The sequence below is a fragment of the Saimiri boliviensis genome, chromosome 7 (genome assembly GCF_048565385.1).
Source record: "Saimiri boliviensis isolate mSaiBol1 chromosome 7, mSaiBol1.pri, whole genome shotgun sequence".
NCBI classification, from domain to species: Eukaryota; Metazoa; Chordata; class Mammalia; order Primates; family Cebidae; genus Saimiri; species Saimiri boliviensis.
The window spans coordinates 37,793,566-37,814,680 of record NC_133455.1 but is presented as its reverse complement, the minus strand read 5'-3'; the positions used below and the strand labels follow the sequence as shown (position 1 = coordinate 37,814,680).

Below are 21,115 nucleotides of genomic sequence, written 5' to 3'. Positions count from 1 at the left end.
CTGAGGTCGGGAGTTTGAGACCAGCCTGACCAACATGGAGAAACCCCATCTCTACTAAAAATACAGAATTATCCGGGCGTGTGGCACATGCCTGTAATCCCAGCTACATGAGAGGCTGAGGCAGGAGAATTGTTTGAACCCAAGAGGCAAAGGTTGCTGTAAGCCAAGATGGCACCACTGCATTCCAGCCTGGGCAACAAAAGCAAAACTCCATCTCAAAAAATAAAAAAAAAATTATTGTCAAAGACATCTGAGGAGTCTAAAACGCATTTATTGTAGCAGAGGGCTTCAGGCTGATTCTTATACTGTTGTTAAAGCAACCTTTCAATGCTTTACAGTGAAAAAAATCAGCACATATTTATTTTAAAAAATTATCAATACCTTCAAAATAAGGTTTAAACTTGCCTTGAGAACATGAATTGGCTATGATACAAACCCATTATTTGACAAATTGGGTGAATTTTTTTAGTAACCTAAAAGAAATTGGCTAAAACTCATATATGACAGAGTTGAGAAGCTCTAATTCAGGTCAGAAAAATGGGAGAGAGATCAGTTCCTTTTTATGGAATGAAAGAACAATTTTATTATCTTTTTTGAAATAGTGAAACATTTTGGGCTCACTTAGTCTCTATTTCTTTCTTTTTATAGAGATAGGGTCTCACTGTAATACCCAGGCTGGTCTTGAACTCCTGAGCTCAAGTAATCTGCCTGCCTCAGCCTCCCAAAGTGCTGGGATTATAAGCACGAGACACCATGCCTGGCTAGTCTCTACTTTCAAAAGATAGCAGTAGGCCAAGCACAGTGGCACACGCCCATAATCCCAGTACTTTGGGAGGCAGAGGCAGGAATACTTGAGCCCAGGAGTTTGAGACCAGACTGGGCAACACAGTGAAATCCCATTTCTATAAATGAAAACAAAAAAACACAGCAGTAAGCTAAAAATATTAAAATATCAATACTAGCTTATTCTCAAAAACAACTTTCTGCTATATAAATAAAAAGTGCTTGTAACTAATAATATTCATTAAAAATGTCAACTCTTAGGATCATAAAAGGCCTATCTCACTGCCAGCAATAAGAGTGGTATATGCTAAGGGACATCATATTTACAGAAAACAAAAATATATATTCAATTATTTCCTATAGTTCTAATATAGTCATTATACCAATAAGCATAAAATAATCTTATTTTGATATGGCAATTAAAACAAACAAAATTATGGCAGAGTAAAATGCAAGGAACTAACTCCTCATTAGGGATTTCTGGACATTAAGTATTTTGACTAGTTCGTAATGAAGTTAAATATGACTAGAACACAATTCAGAAAAGACAGACTAATTTATTTGTTTTATAAAATAGAATGAGAGCTTAGTTTAGATAATCAAGAGGTAACAGCTTCAGATATCATCTTCACCAAGAATCAATTTGTAGTGTTTCTTATTCATTTAAAGGAATCAGGAAGAAAAATCCATTTAATTTCTGCTGCCTGCCCAGTCACGTCAAAAATTCTTAAGGAGGCTAAAATAAAAATACCTTGGGTTTTGGTCAATTTTTAAAGTAAAAATTTCCAGATGCTCCAAAAGCAATGAGTTCAATTTGGTGTCTTGTGTTCTGGCAAAGAACAGTTAAGTTTATAGCTTTGGAGTTGTAGCTTTCAAATGCTGTGACCAACTATTTGAGAGTTATAATCTGCAGGCTCCATTTTCAAAATATGTGGAATAACACTGTCAATTCGTATGTTGCCAATGAGACCTTTGAAAAACAATTCTTCAGTGATGGTAGCGTTCATCAGTCTTAAAGCTGGCAATCTGAGTAGTAGTCTGGATAACCTAAAGAAAGTAAAAGGGCGAGGAACAAGGTTGTAAACCAGAAAGAAATTTAGTACAAAAGTATGAGTAATTTCTGCATGTGGCCTAATTTAATAAAGATATTATTTTCAAAAGTTAAAATCAAAACTTAAGTATCCTCAAGCCTTACAGTATATGGCAATTACTTGGGTATTAATGCAGTCTGACAAACTCCACAGGGGAAAGCCCTGCTCTTAATGCTACAGTGTACTGCCTCCACTTGGCTGTAAGGACCATGGAGCTGAGTTGTGAAACCATGCATCAAGTTATACAACTTGTTTTTTTTTTTTTTTTTTTTTTTTGAGAGAGGACCTCACTGTGCTGACCAAACAGGAGTACAGTGGTGTGATCTCGCTGCAGGCTCAATTCCTTGGGCTCGAGTGATCCTTCCCGCCTCAGCCTCCTGAGTAGCTGTGGCTCCATGCCACCCCGGCTAATTGTTTTTGTAGAAACAGGGTCTCACTATGTCACCCAGGCTGGTCTCACAGTGCTGGGCTCAAGCAATCCTCCTGCATTGACTTCCCAAAGTACTGAGATTATAGGCATAAGCCCCTGTGCGAGGCCAAGTTATACATTTAAGAATGGTGGCTGGAGGTCAGTGGCTCACACCTGTAATTGCAGCACTCTGGGAGGCCAAGGTGGACAGATCACTTGACATCAGAAGTTCGAGACCAGTCTGGCCAATGTGGTGAAACCTCATCTCTACTAAAAATACCAAAAAAAAAAAAAAAAAAAACCCACACAAAAAAACCCAAAAAACAATTGGCCACACGTGACCAGCCTAACCAACATGGTGAAACCTTGTCTCTACTAAAAATAGAGAAAAATTAGCCGGGCATGGTGGCACATGCCTGTAACCGCAGCCACTCGGGAGGCTGAGGCAAGATAATCATAAGCATTACTTGAACTTGGGAGGCAGAGGTTGCAGTGAGCTGAGATCATGCCACTGCACTCCAGCCTGGGTAACAGCAATACTCTGCCTCAAAACAAACAAACAAAAAAACAAACAAACAAAAGGCTTAGTAACTCCTTTCAGGTTTTAAGAATGACAACGTTTTGTGTTATCAGGACATAAGACATTTTCTTGGTTTTGCTCTGCAAAAAAACTACTGGAAATGGCAAAATAGGCAACAGTTGCTATTACTGGGAAGAGCAGAGAACACAGAATCAAGACTGTTGGGTTCAAATCTTGATTTAACTGCCCACTACACGTGTGCATATCACTTACTCACTGTCTCTCACAATGCTGTTGCGAGGATGAATGAAATGATCCCTGCCAGTTTCTGTGCCAGGTGAGGTTCCTTAGGGCAGGACCCTATCTTGTGTGACACTGTCTTATAGGTCGAAAACTACTATCCAAGTATAATGTATTGTTTTTAAGTAACCAAGAACATAAAAAACTGAGAAAGAGTTGCAGTCACAAAGGAGAAAAAATTTATTTGTATAATGAGGTATAGTGACTTTTTTTTTTTTTTGACGAGTCTTACTCTGTCACCCAGGCTGGAGTGCAGTGGCTTGATCTTGGCTCACTGCAACCTCCTCCTCCCAGGATCAAGTGATTCTCCTACCTCAGCCTCCCCAATAGCTGAGATTACGGATGCTCGCCACCATGCCCCGCTAATTTTTGCATTTTCAGTGGAGATGGGGTTTCACCACGTTGGCCAGGCTGGTCTCGAATTCCTGACCTTAGGTGATCCACCCGCCTTGGCCTCCCAAAGTGCTGGGATAACAGGCGTGAGCCACCGCGCCTGGCCTAGAGTAACTTTTAAAGATGCTGAAAAACAACCACAACAAAACCACCTTTCCAAAAACATTGTGGTGGGTTTATCCTTCTGTCCTAAGGCCTTGCACTCTTAACACTTCAGACCAAATGAGACCAGCAGCCCCCAGGATGAAGTGATCTTCCTGTAGCTGTGTGCTCTACTTCTCAAATTACTCAGCATCCACAAATTACTCAGCATCTACAGAACTGGTAGAAAGCAGGATAGGAAAACAAGTTAGATAAACTAAGGTTGATATTTGAGATGAGACTGGTTTATAAATCTACATTATTTAATATATATAAAAAGTATATTTAAAAATGTTATTTTACTAGTTTCAAGTATGCTAAACTAATAAAATGTTTTATTTATTACAAGCAAACACACTTATACAGCCTTTACTATATGATAGGCACAGTCCTAAGCACTTTACATATATTAACTGATTTAATCCTTGAAATAATTGTAAACAGTGAATACTATTATTATCTCCATTTATAGGTAAGGAAATGTGCCCAATTGAAACTAGTAAGTGCTGGAGTCAGGACTCAAATCCAGATACTCTGGCTCTGTAACCATGTGCTTAACCCCTTGGCTATAATGTCCCTCTTTAAAATGAAAGTGGCTCTTACAAAAAAAAGTTTTCTCAACATTGGCGAGCAATAGCTTGGACAGAATTCCATAAGCCATGTTTCAAAATTAATTATAAAATAGTCTAATGTTGTTTGCTATTTTTTAGTATTATTTTAGACAGGGTCTCGCTCTGTCACCCACACTGGAGTGTAGCAAAGTGATCACAGCAAAGTGATCATTGCAGTCTCACCTCAGCTTCCTGGGTAGCCAGGACTACAGGCATGCGCCACCACCCTCCACCCCCAACCCGGCTAATTTTTGCATTATTTTGTAGAGACAGGGTTTCGCCATGTTGTCTAGGCTGGTTTCCAATTATTTTTTATCCTCTTTTTACTAACGAAATTCATTATTTCATCTGAAGAGAAAGAGTCTGGACTTTAGAGTCAGACTACCTGGGTTCACGGACAGGTGCTATCATTTACTGTGTGACCTTGAGTAAAGCTAACCTGTCTGTTGAAGTCTCCTCTTATATAAAATATAAGAACTGGATGAAATATTTTATGTAATATACTTGCAACAATGCAATAGTATTTTTTATAGCATTAGTATTTCAAAGGTTAAGATTGCCTAAAACGCCTAATTACTGTAAGACTAAAAATAATGAGATAACAGACCCACAAAAGGTTTTTAAATTATTTGAATTATATAGTATTTAACTCTAGATACCTGTAGGTGTCATCTGGATATGTTTTTGTTATATAATCTTGGAATTCCACATAAGCTTTTTCCTGAAATTTCTCTATCTGTTCCATGTTTTCTAGGCCTGGATGATCTGAAACATTAAAGAATACATTGGCACCCTAGTTCTGAATGTTCATTTAAGACAGTGGAGATGGAAAGAATAGTTAAGTCAAAAAAGAACCCTATCATAAAATGTGTGGCTCATTCATTCCGCAAATACTGACTGAGCCCACCTACTATGCACCAAGCACTATATTTTACACATTTAAAATTATTTTTTATGTCATATACATATGCCAACAACTAATAAAAAACAAGTGGATGTTACCAAAATAGTTTTCTCTCCATTCCAAAAGTAGTAGGAAGGCATTTGGTAACTTTGCTTTTAACAAGAGCAAAAGGCTAAAATGACTCAGCGTAAAAAGACATTTTAAATCCATGAAATATTAGCAGATTATATTCTATGCCATATTTTTATAAGACAAAAATTCTATTAATTTTAGGTAAAAAGGTATATAAGAAATTATGAAACCATAAATATCTATCAGAAAAATTACAACAGAAATATGAAATAATCTATAAGCATTTCAATGATCATTGTAACATTTAACAAAAACAGAAATATTAAAAGAACTTCATAAAAATTATGCCTTGCTTAAGAAATGTTCAACATGGAAAGCTCTATTCTCATGGATGAAAATTTTAAAAAGTAATAAATGGAAAATCCTAAAAATACTTAGTAAAATAAAATTAAAATCAATACATTAGAATTTAAACTTCAAATCTATGTTCTTTCAATTTTCACCTAAGGAAAATGAAGGTGACAAATTGTGATATAAGAATAAAAACATATGTTACTAACTCATAAGAAACAGTAAAACAGGCTTTAATGTTTTTACTGGTATCACTGGCCGAAAGAAGGTTTCGTCAGATAATTTTATTATGATGCACAAGAACAGAAACATATATCAGAACGAAAAATACAGAACCTAACTTAGAGAACAATTTCTCTTATTCAGAAATTGATCATTGAGAGTTTACCATCATTTTATCATCTATGAAAACTGTAAACTGGCAGGAAACAAGAGACCAGTTTTTCTATTTGTTGGTAACTTATATAAGATGTTTGGAAATTTAACCCATCATCATAGTAATACTCATCTCTCATTCTGCCTTTAGTAATGCCTAAGAATACAAACCTAAGAATTCAAGGCATAATTTTTATGAAGTTCTTTTAAAATTTGTTTTTGTGAAATGTTACAGTGACCACTGAAATGCTTAGAGTGTTTCATATTTCTATTATAATTTTTTGATGGAGATGGTATTTATGGTTTCATAATTTCTTATATACCTCGATGTGGCAATAGAAATAGAGGTCTGTAATATTTTTTATATTTTATTTCTGAGACAGCATCTCTGTCTACCAGGCTACGATGCAGTGGCGTGACCAGAGCTCACTGCAGCCTCAAACTCTCAGGGTCAAGTGATCCTGCCACCTCAGCCTCCTGAGTAGCTGAGACTACAGGTGCACACCAGCACATCCAGCTGATTTTTTCCATTTTGATTTTTGTAGAGAAGAGGTCTCATTATGCTGCCCAGGCTTCTCAAACTTCTGACCAGTGCTCCACCTTGGCCTCTCAAACTGTAGGGATTACAAGCATAAGCTATTGCACCCTGCCAAAGTCTATCATATTTCACTGACTTCTCAACCTCCCTTTTTATATCCCGATAAATGTCTAACATCGTTAAAATTCACCAATTTAAAGTATACAATTCAGGCTGGGTGCAGTGGCTGACAGCTGTAATCCCAGAACTTTGGGAGGCTAAGCAAGGCCGGCAGATCACCTTAGGTCAGGAGTTCAACATCAGCCTGGCCAACATAGTGAAACCCGTCTCTACTCAAAATACAAAAATGAGCCGAGTGTGGTGGTGTATGCCTCTAATCCCAGCTACTATGGAGGCTGAGGCAGGAGAATCACTTGAACATAGGAGGCAGAGGTTGCAGTAAACCAAGATTGTGCCATTGCACTCCAGCCTGGGTGAGAGAGTAAGACTCAAAAAATATATATACAATTCAATAGTTTCTAGTATTTTCAGAGTTGTACAACCATCAGAACAATCTAATTTTGGAACATTTTTGTCACTCCAAAAAAAAACTACTTTACTTATTAGCAGTCACTTCCCATTTCTTCCTTTTCCTTAGCCTGTGGCAACCACTTACCTATTTTATGTCTATACAGGTTTGCCTATTTTGCATATTTATATAAATGAAATCAAACAATATGACTGGCTTCTTTCATTTAGCAGAACGTTTTAAAGGTTCATCCATGTTGTAGTAGGTACTAGAATTTCCTTCCTTTTTATGCCTTAATGATATTCCATTATATGTATACATTACATTTTATTTATTTCTTCATCTGTTGATGGACATTTGGATTGTTTCCACTTTTTGGCTATTATGAATAATGCTGCTGTGACTATTTAGATACACATTCTTGCACAGATATATAATTTCATTTTTCTTGGGCTGACAAGAGTGAACCTGCTGAGTCATATAACTCCATGTTTAATCTTTTGAAGAACTACTAAACTCTTTTCCAAAGCAACTGCACCATTTTACATTCCTACTTGCAACATATTAGGGTTTCTATTTCTCCACATCCTGAAACATTTTATTTTGAATGAATAGTAAATGTTTATATACCTGGACTGAAGAGTACTATTGCCTTCAGGTAGGCATATTCATATCCATCAATGCAGAGTTTAACCATGCTGTTACAAAACTCCTGTAGTCGGAAGATGTGGTCCATCAACAATTTTCTTCTTTCTATTGACATTTTATCTTTAATTAAAAATAAACAAATGTTTCTAGTTTTTGTCTAAAATCAACAACTACTTTCATCCCATATATTTTCCTCAGGAATTTTGAAAACTTTTCTAAATCTTAAATTGTTTTTGAGACAGGGTTTTACTCCTGTTGTCCAGGATGGAGCGCAGTGGGGCGATCTTGGCTCACTGCAACCTCCGCCTCCTGGACTCAAGCAATTCTCCTGCCTCAGCTTCCCAAGTAGCTGGCACTAGAGGTGCTTGCTACTGTGCCCGGCTAATTTTTGTATTTTTCATAAAGATGAGCTTTCACCATGTTGCCCAGGCTGGTCTTGAACTCCTGGGCTCAAGTGATTAGCCCACCTATACTTCCCAAAGTGTTGGGATTACAGGCATGAACCACTGTGCGTGGCCTTCCTCTCATGAATTTTAAGCTTTGAGTATAACCAGTATAGAAATGTTTAAAATTCAGTATTTCTGTAATTATAGCTAAAATTAATCATCTTAAGATACTGTTCATTCAATAACAACAAGCTGTTAGTATACAATCTGTATAAAAATTCTAAGTAGAAAGGTTTATATTTCTTTCCTTTTTTTTTTTTGAGACAAGAGTCTCGCTCTGTCGCCCAAGGATTGAGTGCAGTGGGCCATCCTGACTCACTGCAACCTCCACCTCCTGGGTTCAAACAATTCTCCCACCTCAGCCTCCCGAATAGCAGGGACTACAGGTGCACATCACCATGCATAGCCAAATTTTGTATTTTTAGAGTCAAGGTTTCCCCATGTTGGCCAGGCTGGTCTTGAACTCCTGACCTAAAGTGATCTGCCTGCTTCTGCCTCCCAAATTGTGAGCCACTGCACCCAGCCGGGTTTATATTTCATCTTAATTCTTTTGATGTTGCAAAAGTACTTTTAAAAAATGAATTAGTTTCTCATGGTAATTGCTTTTGGAAAAAATTACATATAAAAAATGGATTATTTGAATGCTTATGGTACCTGACTTGTTTAAAAAAAAAAAAAAAGAAAAGAAAACTTTAAACGTAATGGCTCCTTTTTAAAAAAAAAGAAAGAAATGGGTCTCAATCTGTTGGCCAGGCTAGGGTGCAATGGTGCAATCATAGCTCACTGCAACCTCAAACTCCTGGGCTCAAGTAATTCTCTGCCTTAGATTCCTAAGTAGCTGGGACTACAGGTATGTTCCACCATGGCCAAATAATTTTAAAAAATTTTTTGTAGAGGCGGGGTACCACTATATTGTCCAGGCTGGTCTCAAACTCCTAGGCTCACACAATCTCACCTCAGCCTCCCAAAGTGCTGGGATTACAGGCGTGACCCACCCCGCCTGGCTGAAATGTTTGCTTTCAAGATACACCTTTGAGAACATAAAAAGTAAAGATAACCATCTGAAACACTGGAAAACTAGAATTAAGACTCAAATTTTGGTAATAGGACTTTATTTAAACGTATATTGGTTGGGAAAAAGTGAGCAAAACCATCTACATGTTTTACTACCAAGACATAATAAAAACAAATACTTAGTAAAAATATTGTTAAGAAGAAAGAAAACTGAAGCAGAATAAAGTTTTACAATAAAGATTTTAATACTTAAAAGTGTGTTAGTGACTTTAGGGGAAAAAAGTTTTCATTTATAGCAGAGGGACATATGTAAAACACATCCATTAGTAATTAGTCAACCACAGCTTTCCTGAAGGTAGGCTTTATAACCATTACAGGTATGTAAGACATGAACCAGGGGTAGGAGTCTGGAAGTAAGATGGGAATGTGATGCTGCCTTCTGGTATATCTATTTTTGATGACATTTTAACGTGATTACCCCTCTGCTATTAAATATAAGGAAGAAGCAAATGACTATTGCCTCCTACATCCTGGAAAAGGTAATAAGGAAGGTGCTTTTTACCTTGTTGAAGACTATTGTGAAGACAATTGACAAATGTTGCTAATATAGTTGCTACATTCATCACTTGCCAGCACTGGGCAAGACCAAGGGTAAAAAGTTCATTCCAGTAAGCTTTCACCAGTAATATGCTGTTTTCTTGCCTATTAAAAACAGTAATAAAAGCACAAAATCAGATATTATTAAAATAAGTTTTATAAACCTTACACCTAGTCCAAATATTTAAAAATAACATATTACTAAACTAAAATTACTCTAGAAAAGATATGATCGAGTCTGTGTTTTGTGTAGCTGATAACAAAATGAGAAACGAGGAATGCTTAGACATTTAAATAGTAGCTAGCTCATTATCAGTCAGCCAGTTTATAAGAACAATTGCAAGTAATATTTCTTTTTTTTTTTTTTTTTTGAGATGGAGTTTCGCTCTTGTTACCCAGGCTGGAGTGCAATGGCGCGATCTCGGCTCACCGCAACCTCCGCCTCCTGGGTTCAGGCAATTCTCCTGCCTCAGCCTCCTGAGCAGCTGGGATTACAGGCATGCGCCACCATGCCCAGCTAATTTTTTGTATTTTTAGTAGAGACGGGGTTTCACCATGTTGACCAGGATGGTCTCGATCTCTCGACCTCGTGATCCACCCACCTCGGCCTCCCAAAGTGCTGGGATTACAGGCTTGAGCCACCGCGCCCGGCCGCAAGTAATATTTCAAACTAAACAAGCTGGGGCTTTAACTTTCCATTCCATAGAAATGGAATAAAAATTGTTCTTAAAATAAAAGCAAACGCATATATTAAAAAAAAAAAAAGACCAACCACCACCACCTTTTCCAAGCTTTCTTTTGCTCTGAATACAGGTAAATACTGTTAAAAAGAAAGGGCAATTCAAATTATTTTATTTTATTTTTTTTTGAGACAGAGTTGTGCTCTGTCACCCAGGCTAGAGTATAGTGGTGCAATCTCAGCTCACTGCAACCTCTGCCTCCTGGGTTCATGCAATTTTTGTGCCTCAGCCTCCCGAGTAGCTGGGATTACAGGCATGCACCACCACACACAGCTAGTTTTTGAATTTTTAATAGAGTTTCAACATGTTGACTAGGCTGGTCTTGAACTCTTGACCTCAGGTGATCTGCCCACCTTGGCCTCCCAAAGTACTCAGATTACAGGCATGAGCCACCACTCCCAGCCTCTATAATTATTTTATAGTAGGCAAGCAACCAATTTTAGGAGAAAAATGGTTCATTGAATAAGTATGTTTCAGATGAGATATTAGTATCCCTACAAATGAGATACCCAGGATTTTACTATGAATAACAAGAGATTAGAAAGGACAAAAGTTCTTTCCTGAATTTCTAAGTAATCTCAGCAGCATAAGAGAGTAGAAAAATTATTTAACAGGAGTCAAAGCACCACGGTTTAAACCTACTTACCCATTTGAAATTAGGCAAATAAACTTTCCAGGTCTCAGGCTGTCTAACTATATAAAATACAGAGACACTATATATTCTATATATCTTGCTTAGAGTTATTAAGAAGTAAAATATAAGAATTAGCTGGGGCTGGGTGCGGTAACTCATGCCCGTAATCCCAGCACTTTGGGAAGCTGAGGCAGACACATCACTTGAGCCCAGGGGATCCAGATCAGTCTGGGGAACATGGCAAAACCCTATCTCTACAAAAAATACAAAAATTAGCTGCGTGTGGAGGTGCACACCTGTAGTGCCAGCTACTTGGGAGGCTGACGTGGAAGGATCACCTGGGCCTGGGGAAGTCGAGGCTTCAGTGAGCTGTGATCACACCACTGCACTCCACCTTGGGCAACAGAGTGAGACCCTATGTATTTAAAAAAAAAAAAAAAAAAAGAAAGAAAAAGATTAGCTGGGTGCTGTGGCACATGCCTGTAGTCGCAGCTACTCAGGAGGGTTACGGTGGGAGGATTGCTTGAGGCCAGGAGTTTGATGGGGTAGCGCACCATGACTGCATCTGTGAAGAAACACTGCACTCCAGCCCCTAACCTGGCACAAGACCTTGTATCAAAAAAAAAAAAAAAAAAAAAAAATTGAGAAAGTATATGCCAGGTACTGGAGAAATAGCAATCAAGTCAATTAAGTTTGCCTTCATGAAAAAGAGGGGAAATAACAAACATATAATTTTAAATATATAAATAATATATACATTAGTTTCAGGTCATATAAATTCTACATTACTATAAAGTATGTATATTAGAAAATGGGAAGGTTTAGGTAACGGTGGTTAGAGAAGGCATTTTTGAGGCTAGTGACATTTGAGTGGAGAAAGATGTTAGAGAACTAAAATAAAAAAACCAAAAACCAGAAAGATCTAGGGGAATAGTATCCCAGGGAAAACGGGCAAATGCGCTAAGGTGAGAACAGATATACAATAGGTATTCCAAAAACAATTGCTGAGTGAATTACTAAATCCTATCCTATCGTCTTGGAGAGATTTAAGTTGTTAAGAACATTCTGATAGGAAATATGTCGAACCTGATGAATGGTACTTACATACTTTTGCTTAATAAATAAAGCTTTAAAATCCTAATTTTAAGTGTGTTTAACAGAAATCATTTGTTAAGAGTCACAGCCTTATTTATGACATTACATTTTATTAAATAATTGAACATAGTTGAAACGAATGCTAATACTGTCCGCTTAGTCACAGCAAGTTTTTTTCTGATAATTATTAATGTGAAATTTTAATTCCAGGCTGATCTCTTTTCTGTGCAGTATCTGAGAAGGATTACTCGCCACAAGAAACTGTCTATCATTTCAAAATAAAGTTTAAATGCAAAGAAAACCAGTATTTTACAATCTTCATATAGAAAATGGTTAAAAATATCAATCTTAAACAAAATCAAAGGAAATAAAAATAAGGAATACTATTTTAATTAAAGATGGATAAAAATTCAAAATTGAGGGAGAGGTGAGGAAATAAGCATTAATTCTCATCATTGCTACATGAGCATAAACTGGATCAACATCTTTTCAAAGAACAATTTGGTAGTAGTCATTAAAAATTAAACTGTACACTTCCTTAGACCCAGCAATTTCACCTCTAAGAAACTATTTTATAGAAATACAGTCATGCATAGCACAACATTTTGATCAACAATGTACCGCATATACAATGCTGGTCCCATAAGATTATAATACCATATTTTTATGGAAACTTCTCTATGTTTAGATACACAAATATTTACTATTGTGTTACCACTGCGTATGTTATTCAGTACGGTAACATGCTATACAGGTTTGTAATCTAGGAGAACTAGACTATAGCATATAGCCTAGATGTGTAGTAGGCTTATGTAAGTACACTCTATGATGTTCACAATGACAAAACTGCCTAAGGATGCATTTCTCAGAATATATAGCCATCATTAAACGAGCAACGCATGCCTATACTAAGAAGACTATACTATCAAAAGTGGGCAAAAATACATATGCAATGCCACAAAATGCACATTGTAGCACTGTATATAGTAACAAAGAAAACTGGCAACAACCCAAATGTCTACTAGTAAGGAATAAATGCATAAAATGGAATACTATAATAGAAGCCATAAGGACAAATGGGGTAAATTTACATGTACCAATGCAGGAAGAAGTCTGTGAGTGTAAAAAGCAAGGCAAAGAATAGGATGCGTAAATATGTGTACATATTTGTCTAATAAATATCTCAAGGAAAAATTCTAGTAGAACACAAAACTGTTAACAGTAGGGTTAGTTACCTCTGGTGAGTGAGGTTTTACTTTATTTATAGTCCTACACTTCAATATTACTTTAAACGTTTAAAAAAAAATTTAAAAGCTAACATGAAGAAATTTAGAGTAAATTCAGTTTTCACTTTTAACCTCTGATTCTGATTTTTTTTTTTTTGAGACTGAGTCTCACTCTGTCGTCCAGGGTGGAGTGCAGTGGCACATCTCAGCTCACTGTAACCTCCACCTCCCCAGTTCAAGCAACTCTTCTGCCTCAGCTTACCAAGCAGCTGGGACTACAGGTGTGTGCCACCATGCCTGGCTAATTTTTGTATTTTTAGTAGAGATGGTGTTTCACCATATTGGCCAGGCTAGTCTCAAACTCCTGACTTCGTGATCCACCCTTGTGATCCATCTCCTGGATTCAAGTGATTCTCCTGCCTCAGCTCCCAAAGTGCTGGTATTACAGGTGTGAGCCACCGCGCCTGGCCTGATTCTGAAGTTTTAAAGAGGAAACAGCTAACCAAAGTAGTTTACTAGTAAACACAGGAAAGGAAAAAAAAAAGAAAAATAAAAAATCAGAGCAGGCCTGTGCTTTGTATCTTGCAGTAAGGAAATACCTTGGCATTGTTGGAGAAGCTCAGAAAACAGAAGTATAAGTGCAAAGGGTAAGAATGCCATAACTATTACTAAGGAAAAAAGACAGACGTGGCAGATGAGAAACAGCCTATCAGAATATTGTGTTTCCAAAAGAAAAGTGGAAGGACTGCAGAAACCAACTACCGAAAGATATCTATTTACATTTATCCAACCCCCCAAACCAAAAATCCTTATGGGATAGCTATGTTTTTAAAAAGTTCAATTACATTAAGAAAGAAAAACAGCAAGGCCACTCTAAAAAGGTAGTCCTGAAGAGAATGAAGAAAAATGACCTTTTATTATCTACTTTGCAGCAGGCAATGGCTTAGATACATTTACTTTCATTATCTCACCTACGTGGTGTAGTTCATAATCAAGTGTTTCTGCTCCCAATTTACAGACACTGAGCCTCATTTAATTTAGGTTACTTGGTCCAAAGATACAAAAGCTAGCAGATGCATCAGAACAGAATTTGAACATTTATGCTCCTTTATACCTCATTACACAATTTAGCAAGTAAAATGCTAAAGTCAAATTTCTTAGTATAGACTCCTCCATTTAAGGTTAATATTTTGGGATGGTAAGGGCATGTTTGCTACCAGTTTTTCCTGTAAGGAAAAGAAAACAAATGACTATTGTAGTTTATGTTCAAAACATCTTTCCTTTAAGAAGCAAAAAGAGCTCAGTGGAGACTGTAGTTAAGATTATCAATAAAGCATTCAAAAAGCAACACAAGTGTTGACGTTAAAAAAAAAAAAGGTCGGATATGATGGCTCATGCCTGTGATCCCAGTACTGTGGGAGGTTGAGTTGGGAGAATCACCTGGGGCAACAAGTTCGAGATCAGCCTGGACAACATAGTGAGACCTCTATCTCTATTTTAAAAAAAGCATTAACTTGCAAAACAGTAAATGTGTTAATTTCTCTTACAAACAGGTACAGGTATTTTTCTCTAACTACTGCACCATTTCGTGGGTTTGCTTTTTTTTTGTAGGCGGAGTCTCACTCTCACTCAGGCTGGAGTGCAGTGGCATGATCTCAGCTCACTACAACCTCCATCTCCTGCAATCAAGTGATTCTCCTGCCTCAGCCTCCCGAGTAGTTGGGATTACAGGTGCCTGCCACCACGCCCAGCTAATTTTGGAAATTTTAGTAGAGACAGGTTTCACCATGTTGGCCAGGCTGGTCTTGAACTCAAGTGATCCACCTGCTTTGGCCTCCCAAAGTGCTGAGATTACAAGCATGAGCCACCACATCTGGCCTGTATTGTTAACGTTCATTAAAATATGTATACAGGACTCACAATTAGAGATTATATAATTGTTCATACTATCGATTTTCATAAAGGAATATTAACTTTTGAGCCATCCATATCTGATAATACTGAAGGCACCAGCCTCAGGGAAAAATATCAATGATATGGCAATGAACCCACAAAGTTACAGGCTTCAAAACCACAAAGTTCCAGGAAACATTATATTATGTTTCAGTGGTAATTTAAAAGATTCAACTTTCTGGCTTAGCATTTAATGGAAAGCTATTGCTTACATTATTCAATAAGTAAAATCTCCTGTGGTAAATGGTGGTGGCTTGGAGCTTTTGGTTATATTGTAAAAATCTAGGTAGAGATGACTGCTGCCACACTTATTCCAGGCAAATCATGCCAAGTTCTCTCCACTACCCCACGATGGAATCTACCACTACTCATCTAGTTACTTAACCTAAATTATGCAGGCAGAACTTGAAACCAACAACTGAATTCCTCTAAATACTGACTGAAAACTACAAATCTTAAAACAGAAAATCAATACCTTTGTGAAATACAGAAGCCTTGTAAAATATAAACAGTATATTAACTGTGTACTGAAATTCAACACCTTTGTAAGATATGGAAGCCTTGTAAAATACAAATGGCACTAACCATGCACTGTTTAGTAAGATTCTTTAAGCTACTGTTCCCTTCAATTAAAGTTAGTGATCAAAATAATCTTGATTTTAGAAAATGATTAATGTTGCTTATCGGTTTCTCTCTGTAATATTAGGACTTGGTCACCAACTTTTATATTTTGAGATAAAAATAAAACCTAATGCCAGTTTCTACTTTTAGAATAGCTTTTATTTCCATATAACAGAATTTTTCCATCATTACCACTTAGTCCTTATCCATATGATTAAGTCAACACATAAATAAGATCTATGAATCATCTAGATAGGGATAAAAAATAAGAGTCTGCATAATGGCCTTGATTGCTAGATCAAGTTATTCTAATTAAAAAGAATCTTGTGGTTGTTACATTGAAACTGATTTTCAATACAAATCACAGGAAAATGTAGCTACCACTATAAAAATCACTTATTTTATAAACAGAAACCTCCTGAGGCCTTATTTTTGGTTTCTTCAACATCTGCATTATTTCCATAGGATAATTATACTCAATTTAATAGAAGTACTCAGGATCAGTGGTGTTGTAAATAATTCAAAGAGTTCAAACCACTCCCCAAAATTCCTTTTGTCATTTTACTATAATAACTGATAGCTTATTATGAAAAATATCACCAGGTTACTTTTTAGACATATGAATGTGAGTTACAAGTTGAGTGAAATACACTTAATGTTTTAAGATTAAATCAATTGTTGGCCAGGCGCAGTGGCTCATGCCTATAATACCAGTACCTTGGGAGGCCAAAGTGGGCAGAACACTTGAGGCCAGGAGTTTGAGACCTGCCTAACCAACATGGTGAAACCCTGTCTCCACTAAAACTACAGTATTTTTATAGGTGTGGTGGTACACAACTGTAGTTCCAGCTACTCAGGAGGTTGAGGCACGAGAATTGCTTGAACCTGGAAGGTGGAGGTTGCAGTGAGCCGAGATCACACTATTGCACTCCAGCCTGGGAAAAAGCAAGACTCTGTCCAACTAAATAAATAAATAAAATTAATCAACTGCCAATATGCAAATTTACATTCTGTTTTTTTTTCTACAAACAAACAAACAAACATAATGGAAATTGGGTGAGGTGTTGCACGCCTGTATGGGAGGCTAAAGCAGGAGGATCTCTTGAGCCCAGGAGTTCGAGATCAGTCTCAATGACAGAGGGAGAACTCATCTCTTAAAAAAAAAAAAAAAAAAAAAAAAAACCCCACAAAACAACTAGAGAAATTCTGAAAGTTGAATCTTAAAAAAGGACTAACAATCATTTTAAAGGTTAACCATTCTAGAAAATCAGGCTTTTAGTCTATGTAACTAATATTTGAGTACATTATTTAATGCATGGTATATCTCATACTGATTAATAAACCAAATTATAATGTTAAATATATACCTTTATTCAATTCTCTGTATGCCTTTTATAATCATGTTCGCATGTTTCTTAGTTATATTCAAAATAGTCTCTACGGATAAGGTATGGGCAATTACTATTCCCATTTGGCAAATGGAAGAACAGGTATACAGGATGTGAAAGTGAATTGTTTATAATATCATACTGGTGAGTAGGGTCCTAGAATTGAATTAAAACTTTCTAATTTTGAATAAAAACTTCCTAACCATGGGCTTAACTTTTTCCATTGTTTTGCCTTTACACACACCAGTTACTTTATAACAATTTGAATACATTGGGCAAACTTTAGGTAAATCCTTAGTTTCTTATAGTAGGCCATTTTCTATCTCATCTGATTACTTCAGAACAGAATATAGATACACTTTTCATTTTTTTTAAGAGACAGGGTCTAGCTCCGCCCCAGGCTGGACTACAGTCATGTGATCATGGCTTAGTGCAGCCTCGAACTCCTGGGCTTAAGTGATTGCCCCCACCCTACTTAGCCTCTAGAGTAGCTGAGACTATTTGTGTATCACCATGCCCAGCTAATTAAAACTTTTTTTTTTTTTTTTTTTTTGTAGAGACAGGGTCTCATTCTGTTGTCCAGGCTGGTCTTAAATTCCTGGCCTCAAGCCATCCTCCTGCCTTGACCTCCCAAAATGCTGGGATTACAGGCATTAGTTACCATGCTCAGCCTCAGATGTACTCTTTAGTGGTAAGACTAACCCTCTAAATCATAGTAGTGGTACTATGGGGGTTTACATTTTCTTTCTTTTTTTTTTTTCAGCCACGATTGGAAAATAATTATCTTTACTTTTAACGTAACCACTGTAGGCAAAATTTAGCTCTTTAGTAATATGCCCAGGATGAACACTGCAATAGTAGTGATGAGAGAGAAAAGTGGGGCAGTCTTACAGTCTAGTCTATCTTTGAGCTAATGAAAGATGAGGCCTGTTAAAAATGCTAGCCATACTCTATCAATTCCACTGACTATATTCCATCCAAATTCTTAGTCAAACTTCAAAATATGGATACTCTTCCACATACAGAGAAAATACTAGTCAGCTGCCATCATTTGTCATATGAATGATACAACCTATAGTTATGTTATACTCTGTTTTCCTTTAATGCAAATCTTTCCAAAGTGAAAGTTCTTGTTTAATGTACGTGTGTGCTATAAAATCACATTTATATTCAAGACTTCAAAAAACTCACCCTAGAGCCTGGAAAGAAGGAATCGAAAGTGCCCAGTGCATTGATAAGAACAGCAATCTGGAGGCAGACTCCCCAATGTAGTGCACATTCAGGTACTCAGGCATAGGAGAAGGCATGGTGAGCTAGTATGAACAGGGATTTAGGTAAATTATCTTAGGACTGAACGTTCCAGTTAGATCAAATGATAGCTAATACATTCACACAAAAAAACTAATCTTGAAATAATCCAAGTCACTAGAATTTATAGCTAATAGGGCTTAGAATAAATGAGTAGCCCACAGTTTCTAACAAAGCAATATTCAGACGAGCAGAATCTCAATAAATATCAACCATGATACTACCTGGTTATGTTACTTCCTGTCTTGGTCTAACAATATGTTTCTTTTCCTTCCCTCTCTCGATTAACAATAGCATACAACAAATTCAGTTTAAAGAGAAATCCTGTACAATAAATGTGTCTTTCATTTACGCTAAGGGGTTAACAAATTCAAATGCTTACAGGCCCAGGAGAGTACAGAGTGCAACAGCTTGCTGGTACCAACTGGGAAGAGCATATTCCCAGATAAAGGGCACAGCTGTGAATTGAATTCAGCACAACGAAAACATATGGAAGTATGGGCTCAGCACTGCCAGCTCTTTCAGTTTTTCAAAGAGCACATTCATTCTGTGTGAAATCTCCCTATTTAAAAAACCTGGCAGGCCAGGCACGGTGGCTTGTGTCTGTAATCCCAGCACTTTGGGAGGCCGAGGTGGGCGGATCACGAGGTCAAGAGATCAAGACCATCCTGGCCAACATGGTGAAACCCCGTCTTTACTAAAATACAAAAAGAAAATTAGCTGGATGTGGTGGCACACACCTGTGGTCCCAGCTACTCAGGAGGCTGAGACAGGGGAATCGCTTGAACCAGGGAGGCAGAGCTGAGATCACGCCACTGCACTCCAGCCTGGCAACAGAGCGAGACTCCATCTCAACAAGAAGCCTGGCACTAAATAAAACATTTTAAAACTTATTCTACAGGTAAGTCTGTGGACATACTACTAGCAAGTGGTCAGTTTATATTGCTGATCCAGCTCTTTAAAACGTTTGACTACTACTGTTGAAACTTTTTTCTACTTTCTAATTACTGAAATGATTGAGTGTCAAGTATAGTGAGGGTACAGAAAACCAAGTACACACTACAGAGGGTGGGGTAATCTGGAGAACAATTAAGTCTATTATCTACCAAAATTTTAAAAATAAGTACACCCAGTAATACCACTTCTAAATCTCTGTTCCAGCAAAATACTTGCACAATGCACAAAAAAGCATGGGTAAGGATGTCCATTACAGCTCTACATCTAACAATGAAATTAAATGCTGGCAACAACCCAAATTTCTATCACTAGAGAAAAGAATAATCCATGCTATGGAATATATGTGGGCATTAAAATTAGAAAGATAAATTGTGATGTAATGGCATACAAAAAAAAAATCTCACAGGCAGTAGCTTTGAAACTGGGTAATGGTCAAAGCAAATAAAAGACAAAATTTTAAGAAAAAAAGTCTCACAGACATCCAAGTAGAAAAAACTGTAAAACAGTATGTATTAAAATAGATGACCCAATTTATGTTAAAGGATATGTATATATGTATACCTAAAAAGTACAGAAGGAAACAGTGGGCTACCTCTGGGGTGGGGTGGACGTGCCCATATGTATTTTTGTGGGGAATGACTATTATAGCTTTCAGCAGATTCTCAAAGATAACTTTTTTTTTTTTGAGACCTAGTCTTGCTCTGTCACCCACACTGGAGTGCAGTGGCTCGATCTCAGCTCACTGCAACCTCTGCCTCCTGGGTTCAAGCGATTCTCCTTCCTCAGGCTCCTGAGTAGCTGGGACTACAGGCGTGGGCCACCATGCCTGGCCAATTTTTTTGTATTTTTAGTAGAGATGAGGTCTTACCACATTGGCCAGCTTGGTCTCAAACTCCTGACCTCAGGTGATCTGCCCACCATGGTCTCCTAAAATGCTGCAATTACAGGCATGAGCCACCATACCTGTCCCCTCAAAGGCATCTTCTAGCTACTAGTCTTGAGGTTTGAAACACAGTTCCATAAAAATGTAAAAACAAACAAACAAACAAACAAACCGTGCCTTTGTTCATTATTAGTCACAAATGATTTACCTATTTATAAATGGTACCAAGTAATAAAACAAAAGGGCAATTAATGGTGGAAATTCTGTAACTGAAAAGAAAATTTTTCATGTATTTAAGAATGTTTGGCTCACACCTGTAATTCTAGCACTTTAAGAGGCCAAGGTAAGAGGATTTCTTGAGGCCAGTAGTTCAAGACCAGCCTGGGCAACATAACGAGACCCACTTCTACAAAACAAAACAAAACACAACACAACACAACACAACAAAAATTTTAGCCAAGGGTGATGGCTCAGGCCTGTATACCAGCAACTCAGGAGGCTGAGGTGGAAAGGCTGCTTGAGCCTAGGATTTTGAGACCAACCTGGGAAACAGCAAGACCCCATCTCTAAAAATAGAAGAAATTAGCTAGGCATGGTGGTGTGTACCTA

General features: G+C 37.3%; 1 protein-coding gene across 11 annotated transcripts in view; it reads right to left on the bottom strand.

The window, feature by feature from the left end:
* Nucleotides 1-1,320: 1,320 nt before the first annotated feature.
* The window catches only part of NR2C1 (nuclear receptor subfamily 2 group C member 1), a 51,847-nt gene continuing 32,052 nt past the window's right edge, over nt 1,321-21,115 (bottom strand). For 6 of the 11 annotated variants that reach the window (XM_074402402.1, XM_074402400.1, XM_074402403.1 and 3 more), the window contains 6 exons: nt 18,550-18,671; nt 11,556-11,684; nt 9,667-9,806; nt 7,627-7,764; nt 4,908-5,013; nt 1,321-1,830 (listed from right to left, as the gene is read on the bottom strand). In XM_074402402.1, the coding sequence (XP_074258503.1) occupies nt 1,656-1,830; nt 4,908-5,013; nt 7,627-7,764; nt 9,667-9,806; nt 11,556-11,684; nt 18,550-18,671 (810 nt within the window). In that variant the 3' untranslated portion in view covers nt 1,321-1,655. Of the gene's footprint in view, nt 3,818-4,907; nt 5,014-7,626; nt 7,765-9,666; nt 9,807-11,555; nt 11,685-18,549; nt 18,672-21,115 lie in introns of all 11 variants that reach the window. The other 5 variants (XR_012518367.1, XR_012518368.1, XM_074402401.1 and 2 more) reach the window with 5 other exon arrangements.